General features: G+C 57.9%; 2 protein-coding genes across 13 annotated transcripts in view; one reads left to right on the forward strand and one right to left on the reverse strand.

The window, feature by feature from the left end:
- Nucleotides 1-16544, forward strand: part of CUX2 (cut like homeobox 2) — a 64607-nt gene extending 48063 nt beyond the window's left edge. For 6 of the 12 annotated variants that reach the window (XM_064726592.1, XM_064726590.1, XM_064726587.1 and 3 more), the window contains 17 exons: nt 4039-4179; nt 4294-4408; nt 5254-5330; nt 5413-5479; nt 6191-6239; nt 6946-7050; nt 7535-7729; nt 7895-7953; nt 8048-8295; nt 8478-9113; nt 9996-10097; nt 10723-11498; nt 11936-12095; nt 12530-12799; nt 13032-13220; nt 13332-13605; nt 14014-16544. In XM_064726592.1, coding sequence (XP_064582662.1) covers nt 4039-4179; nt 4294-4408; nt 5254-5330; nt 5413-5479; nt 6191-6239; nt 6946-7050; nt 7535-7729; nt 7895-7953; nt 8048-8295; nt 8478-9113; nt 9996-10097; nt 10723-11498; nt 11936-12095; nt 12530-12799; nt 13032-13220; nt 13332-13605; nt 14014-14668 — 4118 coding nt within the window. In that variant the 3' untranslated portion in view covers nt 14669-16544. The remainder of the gene's footprint in view (nt 1-4038; nt 4180-4293; nt 4409-5253; nt 5331-5412; nt 5480-6190; nt 6240-6945; nt 7051-7534; nt 7730-7894; nt 7954-8047; nt 8296-8477; nt 9114-9995; nt 10098-10722; nt 11499-11935; nt 12096-12529; nt 12800-13031; nt 13221-13331; nt 13606-14013) is intronic. The other 6 variants (XM_064726596.1, XM_064726594.1, XM_064726597.1 and 3 more) reach the window with 3 other exon arrangements.
- Nucleotides 16545-17816: 1272 nt separating this feature from the next.
- On the reverse strand, nt 17817-20312 carry PHETA1 (PH domain containing endocytic trafficking adaptor 1). Its single transcript, XM_064726814.1, has 2 exons — nt 20111-20312; nt 17817-19617 (listed from the first exon to the last, which is right to left on the reverse strand). Exon 2 carries the CDS (start codon nt 19604-19606, stop codon nt 18845-18847), a length of 762 nt encoding a protein of 253 aa, XP_064582884.1. The 5' UTR covers nt 19607-19617; nt 20111-20312; the 3' UTR covers nt 17817-18844.
- Nucleotides 20313-21796: the final 1484 nt, after the last annotated feature.

Raw genomic sequence — 21796 nt, forward strand, 5'->3', positions numbered from 1 at the left:
ACTCTTTGTGGAATACTTTCCAAGCGCCACATAAGTCCTGATTCGACATTTTTTGCTTTGAATGGCTGCTGTCAACACAAATCTCTGGCAGAGACTGTAACGGAGCCTGATTGCTCAGCAAGTATTTTGATAAGTGAGCTGGCTGTGTGTCTGTAATTACGGGAGAAAACCGTAAATCTTTTGGATATTGTTCACACAGATGTGGCGTGAAGGGAAGGGGGGGAAGCAGTAAAATGTGTTAAAAGCATAATTAATGTCATTGTTGTTGGGGATGATTTGATTTAAGGCTGACTTTGACTCGTGGAGGGATTTGTAGGGCGCTGGTGGATGTGTTTGAGCAGGTTGGGATGGGGTGGCAGAGGAGAGGTGACAGCACCATGGAGGTGCTGTGGGTGTCCCATGGGTGCACCAAGGGTGCCCTGTGCTCCTCCTGGGGCCAGGCAGCAGCAGCATGGAAGGTGGGCTGGGTAGAATGGCCCTGGCACCGGGATTAGCTGGTGATCCCCAGGGATACAGGTGCTTGTCTGCTCAGGAGAAGGTGAGGAGCACTCAGAGCTGCCCCTGTCCCTGTTAGTGAGCAGCCAAAGGAAGGCTGTGGAGAAGGGTCTGGAGGAGGAGTCATTTGAGGAGCAGCTGGGGGCACTTGGTTTGTTCAGTGTGGAAAAGAGGAAACTGAGGAGAGCCTTCATCCCAACCCACAGCATCCTCAGGAGGGGCAGTGCAGGGACAGCTCCAATCTCTGCTCTCTGTGAGCAGGGACAGCACTCAGGGAATGGCTGGAGCTGTGTCAGGGTGGTTTAGGTTGGGTATCAGAGAAAAGTTCTCCCCCAGAGAGAATGTTCCCCAGGGAATGGGCACAGCCCTGAGGCTGCTGGGAACACTTGGACAGCACTCTGAGGAATGCACAGGGTGGGAATGTTGGGGTGTCTGTGCAGGGCCAGGAGTGGGACTCCTGGATCCTTGAGGTCCCTTCCAGCTCAGGATATTTTGTGATTCTGTGATCCTGCTGTAGCGCTGCCACTAAAGGATGGCCAATGACGCCAGCTAGTGGTCGCACTTATATTTGTATTTATTTATTTAATTAATATAAATAAACTGCAAATATAATGTGTGAGGGTATGGATCAGCAGGCCAGGGGCAAGGACACACTGTTTCTCAGGCATGCTGATCTACCACTCCATATCCTCACCCACTACATATGCAGTTTATATATATTAATTAAATAAATATATATTTATGGCCCCAGAGTGATGCCCTCAGGTCCTGTTCAGGCACCTGTGTCCCTTGTGTCACCCATCTGTGCTGCTGGCCAGTGTCAGGTCTAACCTGTCCCAGTGGAAGATGTGATGCATGGAGGAAGGGATTACACCCCAATATCTCACAGGTGGTGGCACAGCCAGCCCCACAGCCGAGGATGGTGTTTCCCAGCGGCTGGGCAGTGTGGCATTAGCTCAGTGCAGTTACTCCAGCCAGGAATTTGGCACCTGCACTGCCCTGGCTGTTGTAAAGGTTTGTTCTTCCCTTCCCAAAGCTCTGCTCCCACCGTTCCATCCCAGGCTGGCAGCTCCAAACAGGGAACAGCACACGGAGGGCTGCAGCTCATGGGAAGGAAAATGCTGACCCGAGGAAAATCCCTGGTGCTTTATCACTCAGACCCATTTTTCCCATATTATTTCTCATCTTGGAGGCAGGAGGAGCTGCTGGTGTGGATCAAACAGGGCCTGTCCCAGTGTTTATCTCCATTATCTCCATGGAAGCAGCTCACAGGCTGGCACGGAGCCTCCTGCCAGCACCCCCAGGGCTGGGGGGGACAGGGGGGATCCCAGCAGCCCCCGGAGTGCAGGGTTTAATTATCCATATCCTTATCTCCACTCATGTCGTTATGGAGTTATTAATGGCTGTGGGAGCATCCAGGCTGGCTGGGGCTGTGCTGCATCACTGCCATCCCACACCCCTGGGTGGGGAACCAGCCTGGGGGATGCTGAGCTGAGTGAGACACGCCAGGAGCTGAAGGATGCCGTGAGCATCCCCAGGAGGGTCCCAGCTGGAGCCACCTCCCTGTTTCAGTGACAGAGCTGACAGCACTCAGCATCTGCCTCTGGATCCACGTTGGCCAGAATCCTGCCACAAACCTCTTATTCCATCCATTCATTTGTGATGTCCAGCAGAAAGAAGGGATGACGTTCCCTGTGGAGGATGCTCCAGGGGATTTTGGTTTGGCAGTCACTAATGCTGGGGGGATGCTGTGGGTTGTGATGGTGTGGGATGGCAGCAGTGGGACAGACAGACCCCCCCAAATCCCATTTGGAGGAGCACGTGCCACGGCATTCCTTGTTTGCAAGGAGCATCCACATTGGCATGGACCAAATCTTGCATCTTCTGGGCGGGTTCACTCCCAAAATCATTTGGGGCTGTGTTTGACCCCCAAATCCCATGTTTGACCTCCTTCATCCCTCTTGCATCTCAGCCAGGGGCTTGCCAAGCAGCAGAGCTGCTCTGTGTCCCGTTCTGAGTGGAGGCAGCCAGTTGTTGGAATTTTTTTCCACCACCCACTGTTATTATCTTTTACCCTTGGATGCCTGCCACGTGCCGTACGGTAGCATGCCCAACTCCACCCCACTTCCCTGTTTGCCTAACTTTTTGACCCTGGAGAATTCAAATCTATTTTCTCTCCTCTTCTTTTCCATGAAAAAAAAGCCCAACAGAAAAAAAAATCCCCCAAACCTACATTAACCTGGCTCAATAGGAGGCATTTTCTTGAACTTATTAAAAAACCCAGACTTGTAAATTAATTTGTTCATGTTGTACAATGGCAGTGCAGATGGACTCATTAGCATGCACACAACAAATAATTATAGATGAATTTTTAGCTGGCCTGCTTAATGGGCTTGCTGGGTTAATTATGTCAATGTATAATTACATCAGCCCTGGGAGACATAATGGCACACCCCGCTGAGCAGACACCAGCTAATGATGGTGTAATGCTGACAGAGGGAAGACGGACGGCTCCGGATGCACCTGCTTACCTCGGCACAAACCTCCATTGTCTGTGCCCAAAGCAGCCCTGCAGGAGCCACCGTGCCCGGGGAGGTGATGTCCCCACGTCCCCAGCCCGTCCCTCCGTGTCACAGGGCTGGCAGGGAAAGGCTGGGATGTTCCTGTGGCTCCTGGAATGGCAGGATGTCCCCACGGCTGCTGGAAATGAGGGACTTGGTGTGTCCCCATGGCTCCTAGAAAAACAGGACTTGGCTTTTCCCTATGGCTCCTGGAATGGCAGGATGTCCCCATGGCTGCTAGAAAAGCAGGACTTGGTGTGTCCCCATGGCTCCTGGAATGACAGAATTCAGGATATCCCCATGGCTTCTAGAAAGGCAGGACCTGGTGTGTCCCCACAGCTCCTAGAAAGGCAGGATGTCCCCATGGCTGCTAGAAAAGTAGAATTTGGTGGGTCCCCATGGCACCTGGAATGGCAGGATGTCCCCATGGCTGTTAGAAAAGTAGGACTTGGCTTGTCCCCACATGGCACCTGGAATAGCAGAATTCAGAATATCCCCATGGCTCCTAGAAAAGCAGGACTTGGTGTGTCCCCACAGTTCCTAGAATGGCAGGACTAGGGGGGTGTCCCCATGGCACCTGGAATGGCAGGATCTCCCCATGGATGCTGGAAAAACAGCACTTGGCTTGTCCCTGTGGCACCTGGAATGGCAGGACCTGGCATGTCCCTATGGCTCCTAGAAAGGCAGAATTCACGATATTCCCATGGCTCCTGGAAAGGCAGGACCTGGCATGTCCCCATGGCTCCTGGAATGGCAGGATGTCCTTATGGCTCCTAGAAAAACAGGACCTGGCATGTCCCCATGGCTCCTGGAATGGCAGAACTCAGGATATCCCTGTAGCTCCTAGAAAGGCAGGACCTGGCGTGTTGTCCCCATGGCTTTGGGAAAGGCAGGACCCGGGGTGTCCCCACAGCACGGGGAGGTGGGAGAGGGCCTGTGCAGGGCCATCCCTGTCTCTCACCACCCATGCCACCTCCCGCAGACCCCGCTCCTGTGCTGGAGGCTGCCCGGAGCCTGGAGGATCGGCTGCAGCAGCTGCAGCGCCTCGAGCCGGAGCCGCCGCCGCCCCTCAAGGAGCTCAGCCGGCCCTGGAAGAAGCACCCGGAGCTCAGCAGCACCAAAGGTACCGGGCCAGGAGCAGCCCCTGGGAGCATCCCTGGCATGCAGGGCCAGGATTGCCCCCTGGCCACCGCTGTGTCCCCTCCGCAGCCGTGTGTGTGTGCCTGTGTCCCCGCAGAGCGCAGGGACGCAAGGTCGCCGGCAGCCGAGCCCCCGCTGCCCGGCCCCGACGGCAAAGCCAAAGCGCCCGGCACAGAGACCCCGCTGCAGAGACATGAGGCAGACAAGCAAAAGTACGTGGGAGCCCAAATGGGGTGGGTTTGGGACGCTGTGAGGACGCGTGGCTCTGTCCCTGCTCCTGCACCGAGTTGTCCGTCCATCCATCCATCCATTCATCCATCCATCCATCCATCCACCTTCTCCTTCCCTTTGCTGTCCGGTTGGGAGCGGTCACATCACACTCAGAAACTCGATACCAGACTCTCCCAGTGTCTGTCTGTCTGTCCATCCCCATCCCGGGTGGTTTTGGGGAAGCAGCAGGCACAGGCACAGCGGGGACAGGTCCCTCCTGTTGTCCCTTTGTGCAGCATCCCTGGCTCATGGCTTTGCTCGGACTGGTGGGCTCAATCCAGGTCGCTGTGTGAACCTCATTAGATGACCTTTTAATTCGGATGCTCTGGTGCCTTCATTGTTATTCCTTAACACGCTGCACCAGGGAAACAAATGAAGAATCTTTAAACCCTAAATTGCAGATCTCTGCGAGTAAGTTCCTGGCAAGTGCAGGCTATAAATAATGCGGAATAACTTTGCCCTGATTGCTTCCCCCTCCTCCAGTTAATTACAGGAGGGGGTGGGCTGCTATGCCCCCCTCAGAGGGGTTTCAACCTCAGGGATCAAGGACCATTTTCAACCCAATGTGAATTTTTTTACAATTGGGGCAATAAACATTAAACATGTTACTGAGGGGTAACACAGCTTGGACACATCCTGGTATCCACTGGTGGGAGTTTCCTGGCTTCAGTGAGTGATGGGGTAGAGGAGAGGACTCTGAGGGGTCTCTGTGTGGTTTTGGGGGGCTGTGGGGTCGGCGGTGCCCCCGCTCCATCCCTGGTCCATCCCTGGTGCCCGTCTCTCGCAGGGGCCTGCAGGAAGCTCAGGTCACCTTGGCCGCTCGGCTGGGGGAGGCAGAGGAGAAGATCAAAGTGCTCCACGCAGGTAGTGGGGCCGGGACAGGGGCTGCTGACCGTGCAGGGCCTGGCGCCCACCCCACAGCTCACCCTCCTCTTCCTCTTGCCAGCGCTGAAGGCCACGCAGACGGAGCTGCTGGAGCTGCGCTGTAAATACGACGAGGAAGCGGCGTCCAAGTGAGTTCCCAGCAGGGCTGGGTTGTGCTCAGAGCTGAGCTGAGACACTTCTGGCAGCACTGGGACGTCTCCGTGATGCTGCTTGAGGAGCTGAGATGCTTCAAGCCCCTGCAGGGACATCCTCAGTTGTCTCACTGAAATTGTGAGAAAAACACAAACTCTCCAACAACACCTTTTAAGTGTTGGAGAACCAAGGCATTGCTTTATTCTGGCCCGGATGTGCAACAGAAATTGTTTCATCCACTCATGCCCGGGTTATGCAGTGAAAATCATTCAATCACGCCTGGTTTTGTACCAGACTTTCATGTATTTGTACATAAAAACCCCACAGAAATTCACGTTCACTGGTCTCAAATAACACAATCCTTAGTTTCCCATCTCCTATTGGTTATTAATCCCTTCACCTTCGATGTTAATTGGGTCCTCATCCTTGGGCTCTCTAATCGGTCTTTTCCCAGACCAGGTGTCTCCGACCCGCCAGGGGGGAAATGTTTGTTAATGTTTGCTTATCTCCTGTTTATCTCCTGGCTACTCCCAGTTCTTCCCCGGGAGTCTTTTGAGGAGAAACTTCAGTTCTCCTCCCCCTGGGCAAAGGCAAACAAGACCCTGATTAAATTTGTAAAAAAATTTTTGCAAGTTGTGTCATTTCCACCAGCTTTGGGCTGTGTCTGTGCCCCCACACCCTCTGACACCTCTTGTTTTCTGTCTCAGGGCGGATGAAGTGGCCATGATCATGACCAACCTTGAAAAAGCCAACCAGGTGAGCCAGGAGCTGACTGGGCAGGGGCTGGTGGGGTTGGCCCTGCAGAACTCGAGGTGCTGCATGCACCCCAAGCATCTGTGTGGCCTGAGTGTCTGTCCCCAAAACTGATAAGGGGTTGACAGGCACCACGATTGGGAATCCCTACAAAGGAGAGCTCAGGTTTCTGCCCACTGATGGGACCCCCTGCCCCATGTATGGATAGGGTCATGGGTGTGTTTGGGTTTCTGCCAGGCTCCATTTGGCTGCTGGAGCTGGCACTTGTCACCTCCAGCCTCTCACGGGTGTTTTAGGGCACAACCCACACTGTTCCTGTGTTAGATTCCAGTGTAATCACTCTTGGTCCTGTCCACTCCTCTTAATTAGTGTTTTTTTTAATTCTGAAAATGTAGGTACAAATAAGTGCATGTGGATAATAAAAGCAGTCTAAAGAACAATTTGTGTAAATAAAACCATCCTTTTGGGTGGAAAAAAGATATCCTGGAGATGGTCTGCAGCCAGTGCTGAAGGATTGGGATCAGGAACTGTGTTAGGACATGGGCACCTTAAATACATGGGGGGAGCTTAAATATCTGGGCTGGGCTTAGGATGCTGGAGGTGGGAGTGGGATGCTCAGGAGAGGCAGAGACTGGGGCAGGTCCTGGGCCCTGTGTGGGGTGGGCTGAGCTGCAGTGCCTGGTGCGATTCCTGCTCTGTTCTCTTGCAGCGGGCGGAGGCGGCGCAGAGGGAAGTGGAGAGTTTGAGGGAGCAGCTGGCGGCCGTCAACAGCTCCCTGCGCCTGGCCTGCTGCTCCCCGACGGGCACCACGGGGGTGAGGGCATCCCTGGGACCAGGAGCACCCCTTTAGGGACAGCCCTTGGGGCCAGGAGCACCCCTCAGGGCCAGGGACAGCCCTGGGGCCTGCAGCATCCTTTGGGGCCTGCAGCATCCTTTGGGGCCTGCAGTATCTATCACAGCCAGGAGCATCCCACTGCACTTGGGAGCACCCCACTGATGCAGGAGCATTTTTTGTGTTTGGGAGCGCCCATCATGTTGGGGAGCAAGCCCAAAATGCCTGAGTGTTTTCACTCTGAGGTGGTGGGACTGGCTGTGCCCTTCAGCCTCCCACAGCACTGAAATGCACCTGGGAGACCTTCAAGGGGCAGAGGGAATGTCTGTCCCTCCCCAGGGCTCTGTCACCAGTGTCCCCAATGCACTGGGCTGAGCCCTGCTTCCTGTGGGGACATGTCCAATGGGGAGGGTGGCCCTTGTCCCCACCTTGGGTGGCCGGGAGCTGACAGTGTCCCCTCTCCCAGCAGGACAAAGTGAACTATTCCATGTGCTCAGGGTCGAGGTTGGAGGCAGCTCTGGCTGCCAAGGACCGGGAGATCCTGCGGCTGCTGAAGGACGTGCAGCACCTCCAGAGCTCTCTGCAGGAGCTGGAGGAGTCCTCTGCCACCCAGATCGCTGAGCTGGAGGGACAGCTGGCCGCCAAGAACGAGGCCATTGAGGTGCGCCCGCGGGGGCTTGGGGCGTGCCAGGGTGGGGGACACGGGTCCAGCCGTGCCAGGGTGGGGGACACGGGTCCTGCCATGCCAGGGTGGGGGACGTGGGTCCGGCCGTGCCGTGTGGCCACCAGGAGCTGGCTGCAAGGAGTCCCCTCCTCTGCTCCACAGAAGCTGGAGGAGAAGCTGCAGGCACAGGCTGACTACGAGGAGATCAAAACCGAGCTGAGGTATGGCTTGACCGGCACCCACGGCTGCCTCGCTGATGTCCCAGCACCACAGCTGTGACACAGCCACCATGTCACCTCCTTGTCTCCCTGCCAGCATCCTGAAGGCGATGAAGGTGGCCTCTGCTGGCTGCAGCCTGCCCCAGGCAAGTGGCATGGCGCGTCCCGAGGCGCTGGCCGGGCTGAGCCAGCCCTGCCGACGGTGCCTCCGCCGCCTGTCCCCATCTCGCCCTGGCTCCTTGCAGAGCATCTCCAAGGCGGAGGAGGCCCTGCTGCTGGGGAAGGAGGCTTTCTACCCCTCCCAGAAGTACCTGCTGGAGAAGCCCAGCCTGCTGGCCAGCACTGGTAGGGACTTTAGATTCTGTGGCATCTTGCTGGGAATATCCGTGGGAATGTGGGCGGCCTGGCTGTGTTGGGGTGGGATGTCACCTGGGGAAACTGAGGCAGGAGCTGTTTGGCTGCAGGGCTGTGCCTGAGCCGTGGCCAGGGGACTCTAGTGTGTCTCCCTCTCTCTCCTTCATCTCTAGAGGAGGATCACTCCGAAGACGAGTCAGGGAAGGATCCACTGGGCATGGAGCAGCCGTACCCATCCCCTCACCACGCCCCAGCTGATGACCCCGCATCCCCCACTCCCCTCCCGCCGCTGCCTGGCCCTGGCGTGGCCCCTGACGGTCCCCGGACTTTCTCCCTGTCCCCCTTCCCAGGGGCTGAGCGGCTCTCAGGGGACCCCAAGGCCCCCCAGCTCCCTGTGCCCGGCTACAAGAGCGAGAGCAGCAGCGGGGCGCCGCCCTTCCCCTCCTCCTTCTTCGGGGCCAAAAGCAGCTCCGTGCACCCCGTCCCCGTGCCGGCCACCAGTGCCACCAGCCCGCCCGGCGAGCCCTCCGAGGGCAGCGCCGGCAGCTCTGGCGAGGAGGAGCAGCTGGACACGGCCGAAATCGCCTTCCAGGTGAAGGAGCAGCTGCTGAAGCACAACATTGGGCAGAGGGTCTTCGGGCACTACGTGCTGGGGCTGTCGCAGGGCTCCGTCAGCGAGATCCTGGCGCGGCCCAAGCCCTGGCACAAGCTGACGGTGAAGGGCAAGGAGCCGTTCATCAAGATGAAGCAGTTCCTGTCTGACGAGCAGAACGTGCTGGCCCTGAGGACTATCCAGGTGCGCCAGAGAGGTGAGTGGTTGGGGTGGCCCTGGACAACGGGTCCTGTGTCCCTCCCAGTGCACCCCAGTTCACCCTGGGGTGCCCCATGCCGTGGCAGGGATGCTCACCAGACCCTGATGTGCTGGGATGCTGTTCCCCAGGATTTTCCCTGCTGGGATGGAGCTGGAGCCGGGTGGGATGAGCTCTGGCAAACGGCAGCAATTAACAACAACCCATGGCTGTGGAACTGCATCCCTGGACGTGCTTTACTCATTTATTCTGACAAGTGCCATTTAATTATTCATTAGGCTGTTCTGTGCTGTATGAATCAATGTGCTGGGGAATATTTCATTAAAATAATGAAGTTTTAGTGCTGCGGAACCTTGGCGCGGCGTTGGCACTGTCGCGGAATGGTGACTCCCATCTCTGGGGACAGTGGCTGCTGGCCGCATCTCAGCAGTGGCAGCTGGTCACTCGAGTCCTTGTGGTGGCACCAGGACTGGACAATGCACATCCATGGTCCATGCACCTGCTGGCTTCAGCCTGGAGGGCTCTGATTTATCCCCTGGATCTGATCCGTCATTAATACTTCTATTAACAGCCAGGAGAGCACAGTGCCAGGGATGGGGACATGGTCTCTGTGCCCATGTCTCTGCTCCTGGTGGGGAGAGGGTGCCCTTGGCTGGGATGAGCAAGGTGGTGGGAGATGTTGTGCCAGAGGCAGGAGCTGGCAGCCAGGGCTACCAGGGCTCCCCGTGCTCCCCTAGCGACTAATCGGGAGTGACATTTGTCTTCAAACCAGCATCCCTAAAAATAACCGAACATGAGGAGCAGTAAATACTTCCTGACATACAAGTGGAGCTTGTAAAACCAGCGCTGGTGACAAAGCTGTTATCCTGCCTCTTTGATCAGGTAGCATCACGCCACGGATCAGGACACCGGAGACCGGCTCCGACGACGCCATCAAAAGCATCCTGGAGCAGGCAAAAAAGGAGATTGAGTCGCAGAAGGGAGGTAGGTGCTGCCATGGGGGTGGCCAAGTCCCTGCTCTGCCCTGTGGCAGCAGCACCCATCCCAAAAATTGGCTTTTTGTGGGTGTTTCACCCATTGACATCCATGTAGAATTTTAGGGCATGTTGGAAGGAAATGCTGTGTGGGATGGAAGAGTCCCTGTGCAGCAGAGTTCAGATCTGGGCTTTCAGAAACTTTGGATGCACTCTTTTTCCTCCCCCCTGCCCCATACCAGATGATTAAATGAGTATTCAGGATCCATCTGGCACGAGGAACCATTAAAGCAGCTGCTCTCACAGTCAATTACAAGAAATGAAATACATTAAAACAGGTAGTCTGCTGAGAAAGCAGAATCCCGGAGAATTAAATTAGACGGCAACGGTGGAAAAAACAGGCAGGGAAAACAAACATGTTTGTCTATCGCATTGTTGGTAATGGGATTTATTTTGCAATCATCAAAAAAGAAGTTGGCTTTGAGTTGGGGCTGTTGACGCTTTTGCTTTGTGGATGCTGCTGGTCCAAACCAGATCAAGATAAAAACCACTTTCCTCCCACACTTTGAGCTGTGGCCACACAGTAAACGATGTCTGCTGCTCCTCTGGGCTGCCCTCACTGCTTTTCTCTGCAGGGGAGCCCAAAACACCATCAGCATCACAGGCAGTGGCCAACGGGGCGGGCAGCAGCAGCTCGGAGGACGCCATCAAGAGCATCCTGGAGCAGGCGCGGCGGGAGATGCAGGCGCAGCAGCAGGCGCTGCTGGACATGGAGTCGGGGCCCGGCGGGCATGGAGGGGACACGGCGCCCTCTGAGCGCTCCACGCTGGGCACCGTCAGCCAGAACATCACCCCCGCCCTGGTCAAGCAGGAGGAGGCCAGCGGGGCCAGCCCTGGCCCGCCGCAGACGCCCCTGGCCGTGCTCTCCCCCGCCGCCTTCGTCCAGAGCATCATCCGCAAGGTGAAGTCGGAGATCGGCGACGCCGGCTCCTACTTCGACCAGCACTGGGCGTCGGAGCGGAGCCTGCTCAGCCGGCCCTACACCTCCGTGTCGCCCTCGCTGTCCTCCTCCTCCTCCAGCTACTCCAGCATGGCCAACGGCCGGGGCTGGCCGCGGGGGGAGCCCGGTGAGGGCGGCACCAACGAGGACGAGCTGCAGCCGGCGGATGAGGAGCCCCAGCGGCTGTCGGAGATGAAGGCGGAGGGAGCCGGAGCGGAGCCGGCGGCCGGTGGGCGTCTGTCCTACTACCCCACGTACGTGCCACGGACCCTGAAGCCCACGGTGCCGCCGCTGACGCCGGAGCAGTATGAGATGTACATGTACAGGGAGGTGGACACGCTGGAGCTGACCCGGCAGGTCAAGGAGAAGTTGGCCAAGAACGGCATCTGCCAGAGGATCTTCGGAGAGAAGGTACCAGCCTGGAGAAGGGGGGGTCTGGTGTCCTCTCTGCTCCATGAGCCAGAGCCTGGGCTCATTGATGGCCTTCACCAGCTCCTTCCAGAGTCTTCCTTTTCCCTGGTCTGTTTCCCCTTGGAGGACTCAGTCCTCAGGTCTGACCCAAGCCCAGTCTCCCAGTGGCCACCATTAATTGGTTGGTGGCAATTCCCATCAAGAATGCCCAGTCCCCTAAACAGAGCCCTTTGGGGACCAGCCTCCCACCCCACTGGGTTTCCCAGAGGGACTCACCCGTGGCAGGGGACAGAGGGTCCAGACATGCTGTGGGGCAGTGGGTGGCAGTGGGTGGCATCCTGCTCCCCCTCCCCAACAGGGGAGTGGAGGGCAGGCAGCTTCCCAGCACTGGGGGAGTGCAGCCCACCTTCAGAGGGTGACACCTGCGTGGTGCCCAGGTGCTGGGACTGTCCCAGGGCAGTGTGAGTGACATGCTGTCGCGGCCCAAACCGTGGAGCAAGCTGACACAGAAGGGTCGGGAGCCCTTCATCCGCATGCAGCTCTGGCTGACAGACCAGCTGGGCCAGGGGATCAGCCAGCAGCCCACACCCTCCCAGGGTAAGTGACATCACTGTCCCCACGTGCCATCAGTGTCCCCACCACTTCTGTGTCCATCCCCTGCATCCCAGGGAGTTTGTCCTGCTCCCACCCCAGCACTGGGAAGAGCTGTCCCTGCCAACTCCAATACTAGCACCCACATCCTGGGAAGTCCCTTCCATCCCCAACCTCCTTCATTTAAAACAAAAATAAAAGGAAAGCCACATCAAAAACCTTGGGCTTCATGCCTGACATAAAGCAATAGCTGGATTTTTTGTGTTATATTGATGGCATTTTCTCTCTTTAATTATTCCACCACCATCATCTCCCACTTTGGAGAAGCTTGGCTGGTATCCCTCTCCTCTAGAGGGCAAAGCCACAGGTTTCCCCTAAATGCCCTTCCTGCTCCCTGCCCCATCCCCTCCCGCTGACCCCTGTGCCCTGGTGTCACACAGCCAGCCCGGCGGAGCCCCAGCCGTCCCCCTCACCGCCCCCCAGCCCCTCCGAGCACGAGAAGGGCTGCCAGGAGCCCCTCACCCTGGCCTTGGAGAGCAGCAAGGAGAACCAGCAGCCCGAGAGCCGCTCGACGCCTGCGCTGGGCGGGAAGATGTATCCCAACAGCCAGGGCCCCATGGGCATCCAGGAGATCGTCGCCATGTCCCCCGAGCTGGACACCTACTCCATCACCAAGAAGGTCAAGGAGGTCCTGACAGACAACAATTTAGGTGCGGGCCCTCTCTCTGCCCAGGTTTTTGGGAGCTGCTGGTGAGACTGCATGGATCCAGCACCCCAGTTCCTGTAGGTGCAACCCCCCCTTCCAGATGTTTCTCTGTGGGTGCTCATGGGAATTCCAGGAGGATGCTGGCTGGGAAATGGGGTGCACCTGCTGTGCAGGGGGACTGCAGCGCCCGTCCCGCTGCTCTACCCCGCTAACCACCTCTGCTTCTCCTCCGCCAGGCCAGCGGCTGTTTGGGGAGAGCATCCTGGGCCTGACGCAGGGCTCGGTGTCCGATCTCCTCTCCAGGCCCAAGCCGTGGCACAAGCTGAGCCTGAAGGGGAGGGAGCCCTTCGTGCGCATGCAGCTCTGGCTCAACGACCCCCACAACGTGGAGAAGCTGCGCGACATGAAGAAGCTGGAGAAGAAGGGTGAGGGACGGGGTGACACGGCCCCGCTGGGTTGGGTGACACATCCCACTGGCTGAGGGGGGTTCCTGGGCTGGGGGGCGAGCGGTGCCAGCTGGGTGTCCTCTCCTGCAGCCTACCTGAAGCGCCGGTACGGGCTGATGAGCGCTGGCTCGGACAGCGAGTCCCCCAGCGCGCGCTCCGAGTGCGCCAGCCCCAGCGCGCCGCCGCAGGACCTCAGCCTGCTCCAGATCAAGAAGCCGCGGGTGGTGCTGGCGCCAGAGGAGAAGGAAGCCCTAAAGAAAGCCTACCAGCTGGAGCCATATCCCTCCCAGCAGACCATCGAGCTGCTCTCCTTCCAGCTCAACCTCAAGACCAACACCGTCATCAACTGGTTCCACAACTACAGGTATGGGCACTCCCGGGCTTTGGGGGTGCTGTGACACAGAGGGGGTGTCTCTGCTCCCCTTCCAGCCTGCCATGTCACTCTTCACTAGATGAGAGGTGCAGACCCACTGGAGGTCTCCAGGTTGGTGGGTGGTGTTGGCTTCCTTGACCAAGTCATGTTGAGCATCTGAAGTGGTTTCCATGCTCACATCCACCTGCTCACCCCAGAGCAGGATCTCTGCAGAGGGGGAGAGAATGCCTTATGGAGGCTGCTGGAGCACAGGATCCATCCCCACAGCAGCCCAGCCCTGGGGAGCAGCACAGGTTTCATCCTTAGGTGACATTGCAGTGGACACTTTGCCCACTGGCTGGAGATGTGGCATGGGGCAGTGGGTGTTTGTTCCCACCTCTCCATGGTTGTGTCCCGCAGGTCACGGATGCGCCGAGAGATGCTGGTGGAGGGCGCGCAGGACAATGACACAGACCCGGAGCAGAGTGGGACGGCCATCCCCGGGCGCCGGGCCCCCCACAGCCCCGACTCGGACCCCGAGGACCACAAACCCGTGTTGGTGGGGGACGAGCCCCCCTGTGCGGCTGCGCCCGTGAAGGTGAAGGAGGAGCAGGGCGATCCGGGCGGCTGGAGCCGCCGGCGGGACTCACGCAGCCCGGCCGGCGCGGCCGAAGGGACCGGACCTCCCCACGAGGAGCGGGGGGCAGCCCCCCACGCCGCCGCCCCCAGCCTCCCGCGGCGGGGAGGCCGCGCCGGTGCCACCGCTGGGGGACCCCAACCGCCGCCACCGCCACCACACCCCGACAGCTCCCAGTCCTCGGCGGGCTCGTCCCGCTGCAGCTTGGTGGTGTCCCCGACGTCGCCCTCGGCAGCTTCCTCGCCCGGCCTCACCGGCTCAGCCTCTCCAGGACCGTCCTCTGCCGGGCCGGTGTCGCCGGCGCTGCCACCGGCTGCCGGCCCCCGGCTCAGCACCAGCGTGCAGCGGCGCCACGAGAAGATGGCCAACCTCAACAACATCATCCACCGCCTGGAGCGGGCTGCCAACCGCGAGGAGGCCCTCGAGTGGGAGTTCTGAGCCCCCCCGACACCCCAAATATATATACACGCCCCCACACATATATATATATTTTGATAAATGCAGTGTGCACCGAGAGGTGACGAGTGGCCGGCGCCACAGAAGAGGAGCGCCCATGAAAAAAGAGGGGACCCCTCTCTATGAATCCACCCCACCCCTCTGGCTTTGTTTTAAATGTGAAAAACTGGGAACAATTTTAGAAAAGAAAAACAAAAAAAACAAAAAATATTTATAGACCTCTTTTAGATATTTTAATAAAAGGATACTTTGGAATTTATTAACAGCTTAAGCTGCTTTGATATTAAAGATAGCTATAAAATCAAGATGATGTAGCAGTCGTGTCATTAAATGTACACTGAAGTCTTGTAGTTTGCCACTGGATGAGATTAAAAACAAATAAACAAAAAAAAAAAAGAAAACCAACCCACAGAAAAGACTTTTTGAGCAAAGCCATCAAGAAGCACTATGAGACTGACCAAATTTAAGAAACTTTTGCAGTTTCCACCCCTGTCTGTAAGACACTGCATCGCTTCTGCCCCAGCCAGAGACTGCGTCCTAGTCCCTGAAGACTCTAAAGCCCCCGACGCCATCGAGTATGTATTTAGTTCTGGTGGTTTATGTTTTTGGAAGCCTTTGTAACACAGAATGTCCCGTGCGGTTGTATATGTTGTAGAAATGTCTGCAATAGCCTTCTGGAACAAGATGTAGCATGGTCCCAACGCCGTCCCTCGCGCTTCCTCCAGCCGGCGGCCGGTGGCAGCTCCCACCTGCCATCTGCAGCTCGTGCCAGCTCCCAAAGGAGGAGAGAAAATGAGGCAAAAGCAAAGAAAGCAACCCGAGTGAGCTTGGGATGGGAAAATGTCCCTGGGTGTGGTGCTTGAGGATGGTACCAGCTCACTGGGGATGGATATCCATGGCATCCTGATTCCCCATCCATTCAGGAAAGAGAAGGATGGAGCCTCTGAGCTTTGGCTCTGGGGCAGCAGTGCTTGAGGTGAGCACCCAAAAATTGTGAGCCACCCACTCACAGGCTGAGCCCTCCTCAGGGCTGCTCCAGCATCACAGCCCAGCACATTTTTAGGGAGAGCACCTGGGCAGGGAGAGCATCCCCTTCCCACAGCCATGTCCCAGGTGGTGGGTGTCAGTGATGCCAGGATGAGCTCTGGGGTGTCACATCAAATCAGGCTCCTGCCTAAATTGGGCAAGCTCAACCCTGAGCTGGGCAAAGCACCACCAAGCACCACCTGGCTTTCCAGGGCTGATCCTGTGCAGACACAGGAGCTCAGTGGTGTCACAGTCCCAGTGTGCTCCCTGTCACCTCCCTGACCCCACCACCTGCAGCCAGCCTCTGCTAACAAAATGCCTTTAAACGATGTGGAGAGTCCCACCCTGGCCTGCTCTGCCCTGTCCCCTACCCCCACAGCATCAACCATCACCCACCAAGGCCCTGCCAAGCTCCCAGGGATGGATTTTCCACTGCAGATGTTTTTATCAGAATAAAGGGTATTTTTGTACTCGGGTGGTAGTGGAGCAATGCTGGGTGAGGGCACAGCTCTCCTTGCCTGCCCCTCCTGCCCTGACAAACCCCAGGGCTGCTCTGCCACCGTGCTGTGGCAGGTGGAGGTGTGACCACTGCCTGCCTTCTCCTTTGAGTGCTAGAGGGAGCTTTAAGTGGAATGGGATTTGAGGAAGCACTTGGGACAGTCCTGAGCACGGCAATCCTGATGTATGAAAGCCAGCGGGACACACTGGTCACGTTTTTGTTAGGCTCATGTTCTGTACTTCAAAAGTTTCTATGAGATCGATGAACTTTGTTTAACAATTTTGGAAGGAACAAGTTCTGTAAAGAGCCACTAAATACAGAAGTTGGATACGACTCTGGCCTTGGGGTGTGTTTTGTCTGGAGGTGATGGAATGGGAACCCCTCTCACACTTGCCCCGTGTTGGCACCCTTGGAAGTCTCAGCTTTGCTTTGGGATTGTGGCAAGAGCTCTCAGTTATCCAGTGCGTGGGGGATTAAAAAAAGAGGGTTTTAAATGGGGTGAGTCCAGCTCAGGGTGTGATCCTGCCCCATGAAATTCCTGTGCTCATCCCTGCTGCAGGTTTGCTCCTGCCCCTGGGGGAGCTCAGCGTCCTCCAGCGTGAGTTTACCATAAAATCATCATTTCCTGGAATGGTTTGGGTTAGAAGAGACCTTAGGGATCATCTTACTCCAACCCCCTGCCATGGGCAGAGACACCTTCCACTAGACCAGGCTGCCCAAAGCCCTTCCCAAAGCCCTGCCCAGCCTGGCAGTGCCAGTGGCACCGTGCCCCAGCACGGCTCTCGTTCAGAGCCAACATTGCTGGGCAAGTCGGCAGCTCCTGACACCAGGCAGGGCTGTTTGTGTCTGATGAATTAATAAATCCATATGTTGCATATCTGTTTGAGCTTGTTTGTCAGCTAACATGTTGAGGAGGACTTTTATTGATGGATATCTGAACGTCTGGAGAAGCTGTGCCAGCTGCCGTGGAAACCAGGATCTTCCCTGTGGCAAAGGACGGAGCCGCGGAACCATCTGGGTGCAGCTGCACCCTGGCTGCCCCTGGCACTGCTCCAAATGCCACATTCCATAGGGGGATGCCATGCCTGGCCAGGGACAGGCTCCATGCTCTGCAGGGCTCTCGGTGAGCAGGTGACCCTGGCTGGCTTTGTGCCTCAGTTTCCCCAAGAAGTGATTACCCAGCCTCTGCCAGACCCTGTATTAAAGAGAAGTTGGAGACATTTATGCAGGTGGGATGTGTGGGCAGGGACATGGGGATGTGCTGGCCATTTTCACAAGGGCAGAGTCCTTGGTCCCTGTGTGGCATCAACAAGGGAACAGATACTTTGTCCTGGTTAAGGGGTGCCCTGACAGGGGACCACCCTGGCACTGGGTGTCCTGATGTCCCCAGGGTGACTCCATCCCATCTCACCCCATCCCTGCAGGCAGATATGGGGCTCCAGGGCACTGCAAGACCCTGCCATTGGCCATGTCCCCTTCAGGTGACACAGTTCCTCATCAGCCCCACAGACACGGTGGGGACAGAAGGAGGATTAAAATAAATCATTAATTCCCACCTGAACCCCCATCCCTAGAGGCTCAGAGGCACAAACAAGGACCATGGATGGGAGGGAAGTTCTGAACTTTTATTGTAGAAAAATCTACAACTTTTATTGTAGAAAAATCCTGTGCCTGTCCCAAGGGAGCAAAGGGAGCTGGAGCCACCCAGCCCTGAGCCAGGGCACCCTGACTGCTCCCCCCTGCTCCAGAGTGGGTCACCCCACCTCTGGGCCAGCAGCTTGAGTTTCTGATGTGGAAATAAGATAGGAACACAGGCATGAGACACCAGCTTTGCTCTGGTTTGGCACATGAATCATTCCTCACGCTCTGCTGCTGACACACACGTTCCCATTTGCCACCACCAGCGAAGCTTCCCCTTAGTGAGCTGGCACGGGGATGATGTGCTGTCCCAAAATACCCACCAGCAAAGCAGTGCCTGCAGTTTCTGAACTCCCCCAGGGTCCTGACCCCCCCACATTCACCATCCAGGCTGCAAGCAGCAATTGCTCCCTGTGAAATGCCCGGGGCTGGGCGTCACCAGCTCCCCGGAGCGTGCGGAGCTGCTGCTGCCATTAAGGAAGGGCTGCGCTCACTGATATTTTCATTTCAAACCACATCCTGCTGGAGCAGAGGGATCTGGCAGAGCTCAGCCGACCTCAGCCCTGTGCTGGGCCAGGAGGGGAAGTCGGTGGCAGGCTCTCCACTGTGGAACCTACATGGGAGCTCAGGCGGGCAAGATCCCATCACAATCCTCCTCCAGAAGTTGTCAGGGTGTGATCCCACTGCAAGAGCACCCAGAGGCCCCAGCAGGGCCAGAACAGATGTTGATTTCCACTCAGGCAGTGAGTGGTTTGTAGTTTGCTCGTGCTGAGTGGAGCATCCCAAACTCATACGAGGGATGGCTGGAGGGCACCTATATGGTGCCCATTTCACCATCACTGGTGTCCCTTGGTGCCCAGCCCTCGCTGGCACCACCATCACCACCACAGCCAGGTCTGGACACCCCGGGGCGAGGAGGGGACATGTCCATCACCACGGACGGCCACCTCCACCCTGCCCCATCTCCTGCTAGGTTCCCAGGGCTCATCCGCCGCTCAGGGCTGGGAGCCGCGCCGCTTCTGCTGCCAGTCCTGCCGCAGCCGGGCCACCTCCCGGCTGTACTGCTCGTGGAGGCGGCAGAAGGTGGACGGGCTCTGTGCCACGGCGCTCGCTGTCCCGCTGCCGTTCGACACCCTCCGGCGGGGCGGCAGCGGCGGCGGCCGCGGTGCCCCCTCCTCATCGTGCCCAGAGGCGTCGGGCGGCCGCTCCTCGGCCTCCAGCACGTTGTTCCACACCGCGCAGCCGTTCTCCTTCGGCGGGACGGCGGGCAGAGCCGGCAGCCGCTCCCGGCATTGCTCCAGCCCCGACGGCTTCGGCTTCCAAGGACCGGGAGCGTCCTGGGAGCATCCTCCGGGCAGCCCCCGGCTCATCTCCTGCAGCTGCTTCTCCAGCTCCCGCACCACCAGCCGCATGTAGTCGAAGCTGGCTCGGGACAGCGACTTCACCCACGACTCCATGGCCTCCTGGCTCTCCGCCGCCAGCACGTAGGTGCGGGACTTGCTGCCGCCGAAGCGGATGGCGAAGGCGAAGTTCTCGGCCGAATCGCAGAGCTCCACATTGCAGCCCTCCAGCACGATGACGCCCACGGGCTCCCGGCTGTCGCGCTCCTCGAAGTAGAAGAGCATGTTTCCCTTGAGCACGAACCAGCGGCGGTGATAGGCCGTGTGCCGCTCGCCGCGCTTGTAGAGGAAGCCGCAGTTGTCGGCCGGGGAGTCGCAGGTGGCGTAGAAGGCCAAGCTGCGCTCGTTCAGCTTCATGGCTGCGCGCCCTGCGGGGACAGAGGGTGCTCAGCGCCGCGCATTGATGGCACGGAAACGAACCAGCGCCTTTTTGTTCGTGCTGGCGGCAGCAGCAGCGCTGGCGCCCAGGAAATGGAGCTGCTGAATAAACAACGCCGGGATAGCCGGGATAAGAGGACTCGCTGATAAGGGGCTGAGTCCGGCGGATGCCCGGTGGGCTCTGGCTGCCCAAGGGATGAGGTTCACCCTCCCTCCACCACCCCGGCAGTGTTTTCCCACGGAGGAGCCCCGGGCAGGGCCTGTCCCGGTGCCTCACCTGGCACAGGTGACCTTCCCGCCGGCGCCGCGTTTTCCGTGTCCCTTCGCTCCTCCCCGCGGCGGCAGGGAAGGTTTTGGCCGGCGCCGCCGATCTGGCTGCCGCTCCGGAGAGCCGTGGCCATGAACCCTGTCACCCGGGCAAGGCCACCGCTGCTCCTGTCCCCTAATCGCCGGTGGCCTCGCCGTGCCAGACTTTGCACTCACCTGGGCTCTACCTGCGGTGTGCGGCGCTCACCAGCATCAACGACGCGCGAGTGGCCGCGGTGGCCGTGAGAGCGCTGGGTCCGGGGTCGGATGGTGCCAGGGGGCTGAGGGGGCTTTGGGGCACGGCTCCAGCACGGTCACCTTTGTCCTCGGCTCCCACCGGCCCGGCCCGCCCGGCCCCGCGGGCGGAGCGCTGCTCCCGCCCGCCTCCGCCTCCGCCACCGCCCATCCCCGCGGCCGGCAGGGAGGGAGGAGCTGGAAAAGCGCTCCGGAGCTCGGCCCCGGGGCAGGGAGATCCTGGCTCGGTCCAAAACCCGCAGCAGGTCACGGTTATGGGCACTGGTACAGCAGCGGGGAGAGCGAGGGGGGAATGGGGGAGAGATGAGGGCACGCGTTGGAGGATGCAGGGGATATGCACATCCTGGGATGAATGTATGGGTTTACTCAGGGATGTGCACGTGTGTGGGAAACCCAGGAGTTCAGTCCTGAAGGTGGCTGCACAACGTTGAATTTTTGATCATATTTTGGAGGGAAAGAATTGGAATTCTGGCAGCATCTGGCAGGGATCTGGATAAGGTGAATGACACAAGCCCCTCAAAGAGGGTTGGTGGCAGGACGTGGACTGGTCCTGTGTGGGTGGGGGATGCTGCAGGGGACCAGGCTGCAAGTCCTGGCTGCTCTCCCGACCCTCCAGCCACATCCTCGGGCCACAGGCACGTGTGGGGTGGTCTCAGTGCAGAGGGACAGAAGAAGTGAGTGGGACAAGCCTCCAGTCTGACTTCTGCTCTTGGTTGGCCTGCCAGGCTCACAGGACCACCTTGGCAGTGTTGCTGTCCTCGCCACGTCCCAGTGAATGCCAGCGTCAAGGATTTGCTCTCCTTATCTCCTTATCCTTATCTCCTGTCCCTTTCCTCCAGTTTCTTCACCCCCCTGCTCTGCTCCACAGCCATGTGTGCATTTTGGCAATCGAGGCACTGGCAACAATTTTACAGGTCCCCATCCCAGAAACCCTGCTGTCCCTGACCTCTGCCACAGGTTGTGGTTCATCCCCACCCACAGATGCCCTCATTTCCCTGCACAGCTGATCAGGACTTGGCAATTTTCTGCTTGTGTCAGAGGTTTTCAGTTCACCGAGGGTTTTCCTTGTCACCTGCAGACTTTCACTTTCAGGCTATAAAAAGGGATTCAAACCAGCACTAAAACCATCTGGGCTTTATCTTCCCTCCTGAGCAGAGCAGCTCTGTTCAAGGTCGCTGGTGGGAAGCTCTTGGGACTCTGCAGCACTTATCTCCCTGCCTAGCTCAGAGATGGCTTTTCACACGGCAAGATTAGGATGGGAAGGGCTGCGGGGAGAAGCAATATCTTTATTAGAGCAGCTCGGGTAATTGGAAAAAGGCAACAGCGCTCCCAGCTCTGTTTTCCTTTCCTGGGACTCCAAAGCCACATGTTCATCTTGCAGAAGTTGTTCCTCCTCCACAGCTGCTCTGGAAAATCATCCCAATTCCTCAAAAACACCGACAAAATTCCCCTGTGCATTTTTGCTTCCCATTGAGTCTCTCTTGGGACAGCCACGTGTTGCTGCACAAGCTCCAGGACTTCCCTTTCTGAGCAGCTCCATATTTTCCCTTTTGTCCCCCAGGAGGAGCCCAGACCTCATTCCTCAGTTTCCCCATCAAGTTTTGATGG

This window comes from Zonotrichia leucophrys, chromosome 15 (assembly GCF_028769735.1).
Source record: "Zonotrichia leucophrys gambelii isolate GWCS_2022_RI chromosome 15, RI_Zleu_2.0, whole genome shotgun sequence".
NCBI classification, from domain to species: Eukaryota; Metazoa; Chordata; class Aves; order Passeriformes; family Passerellidae; genus Zonotrichia; species Zonotrichia leucophrys.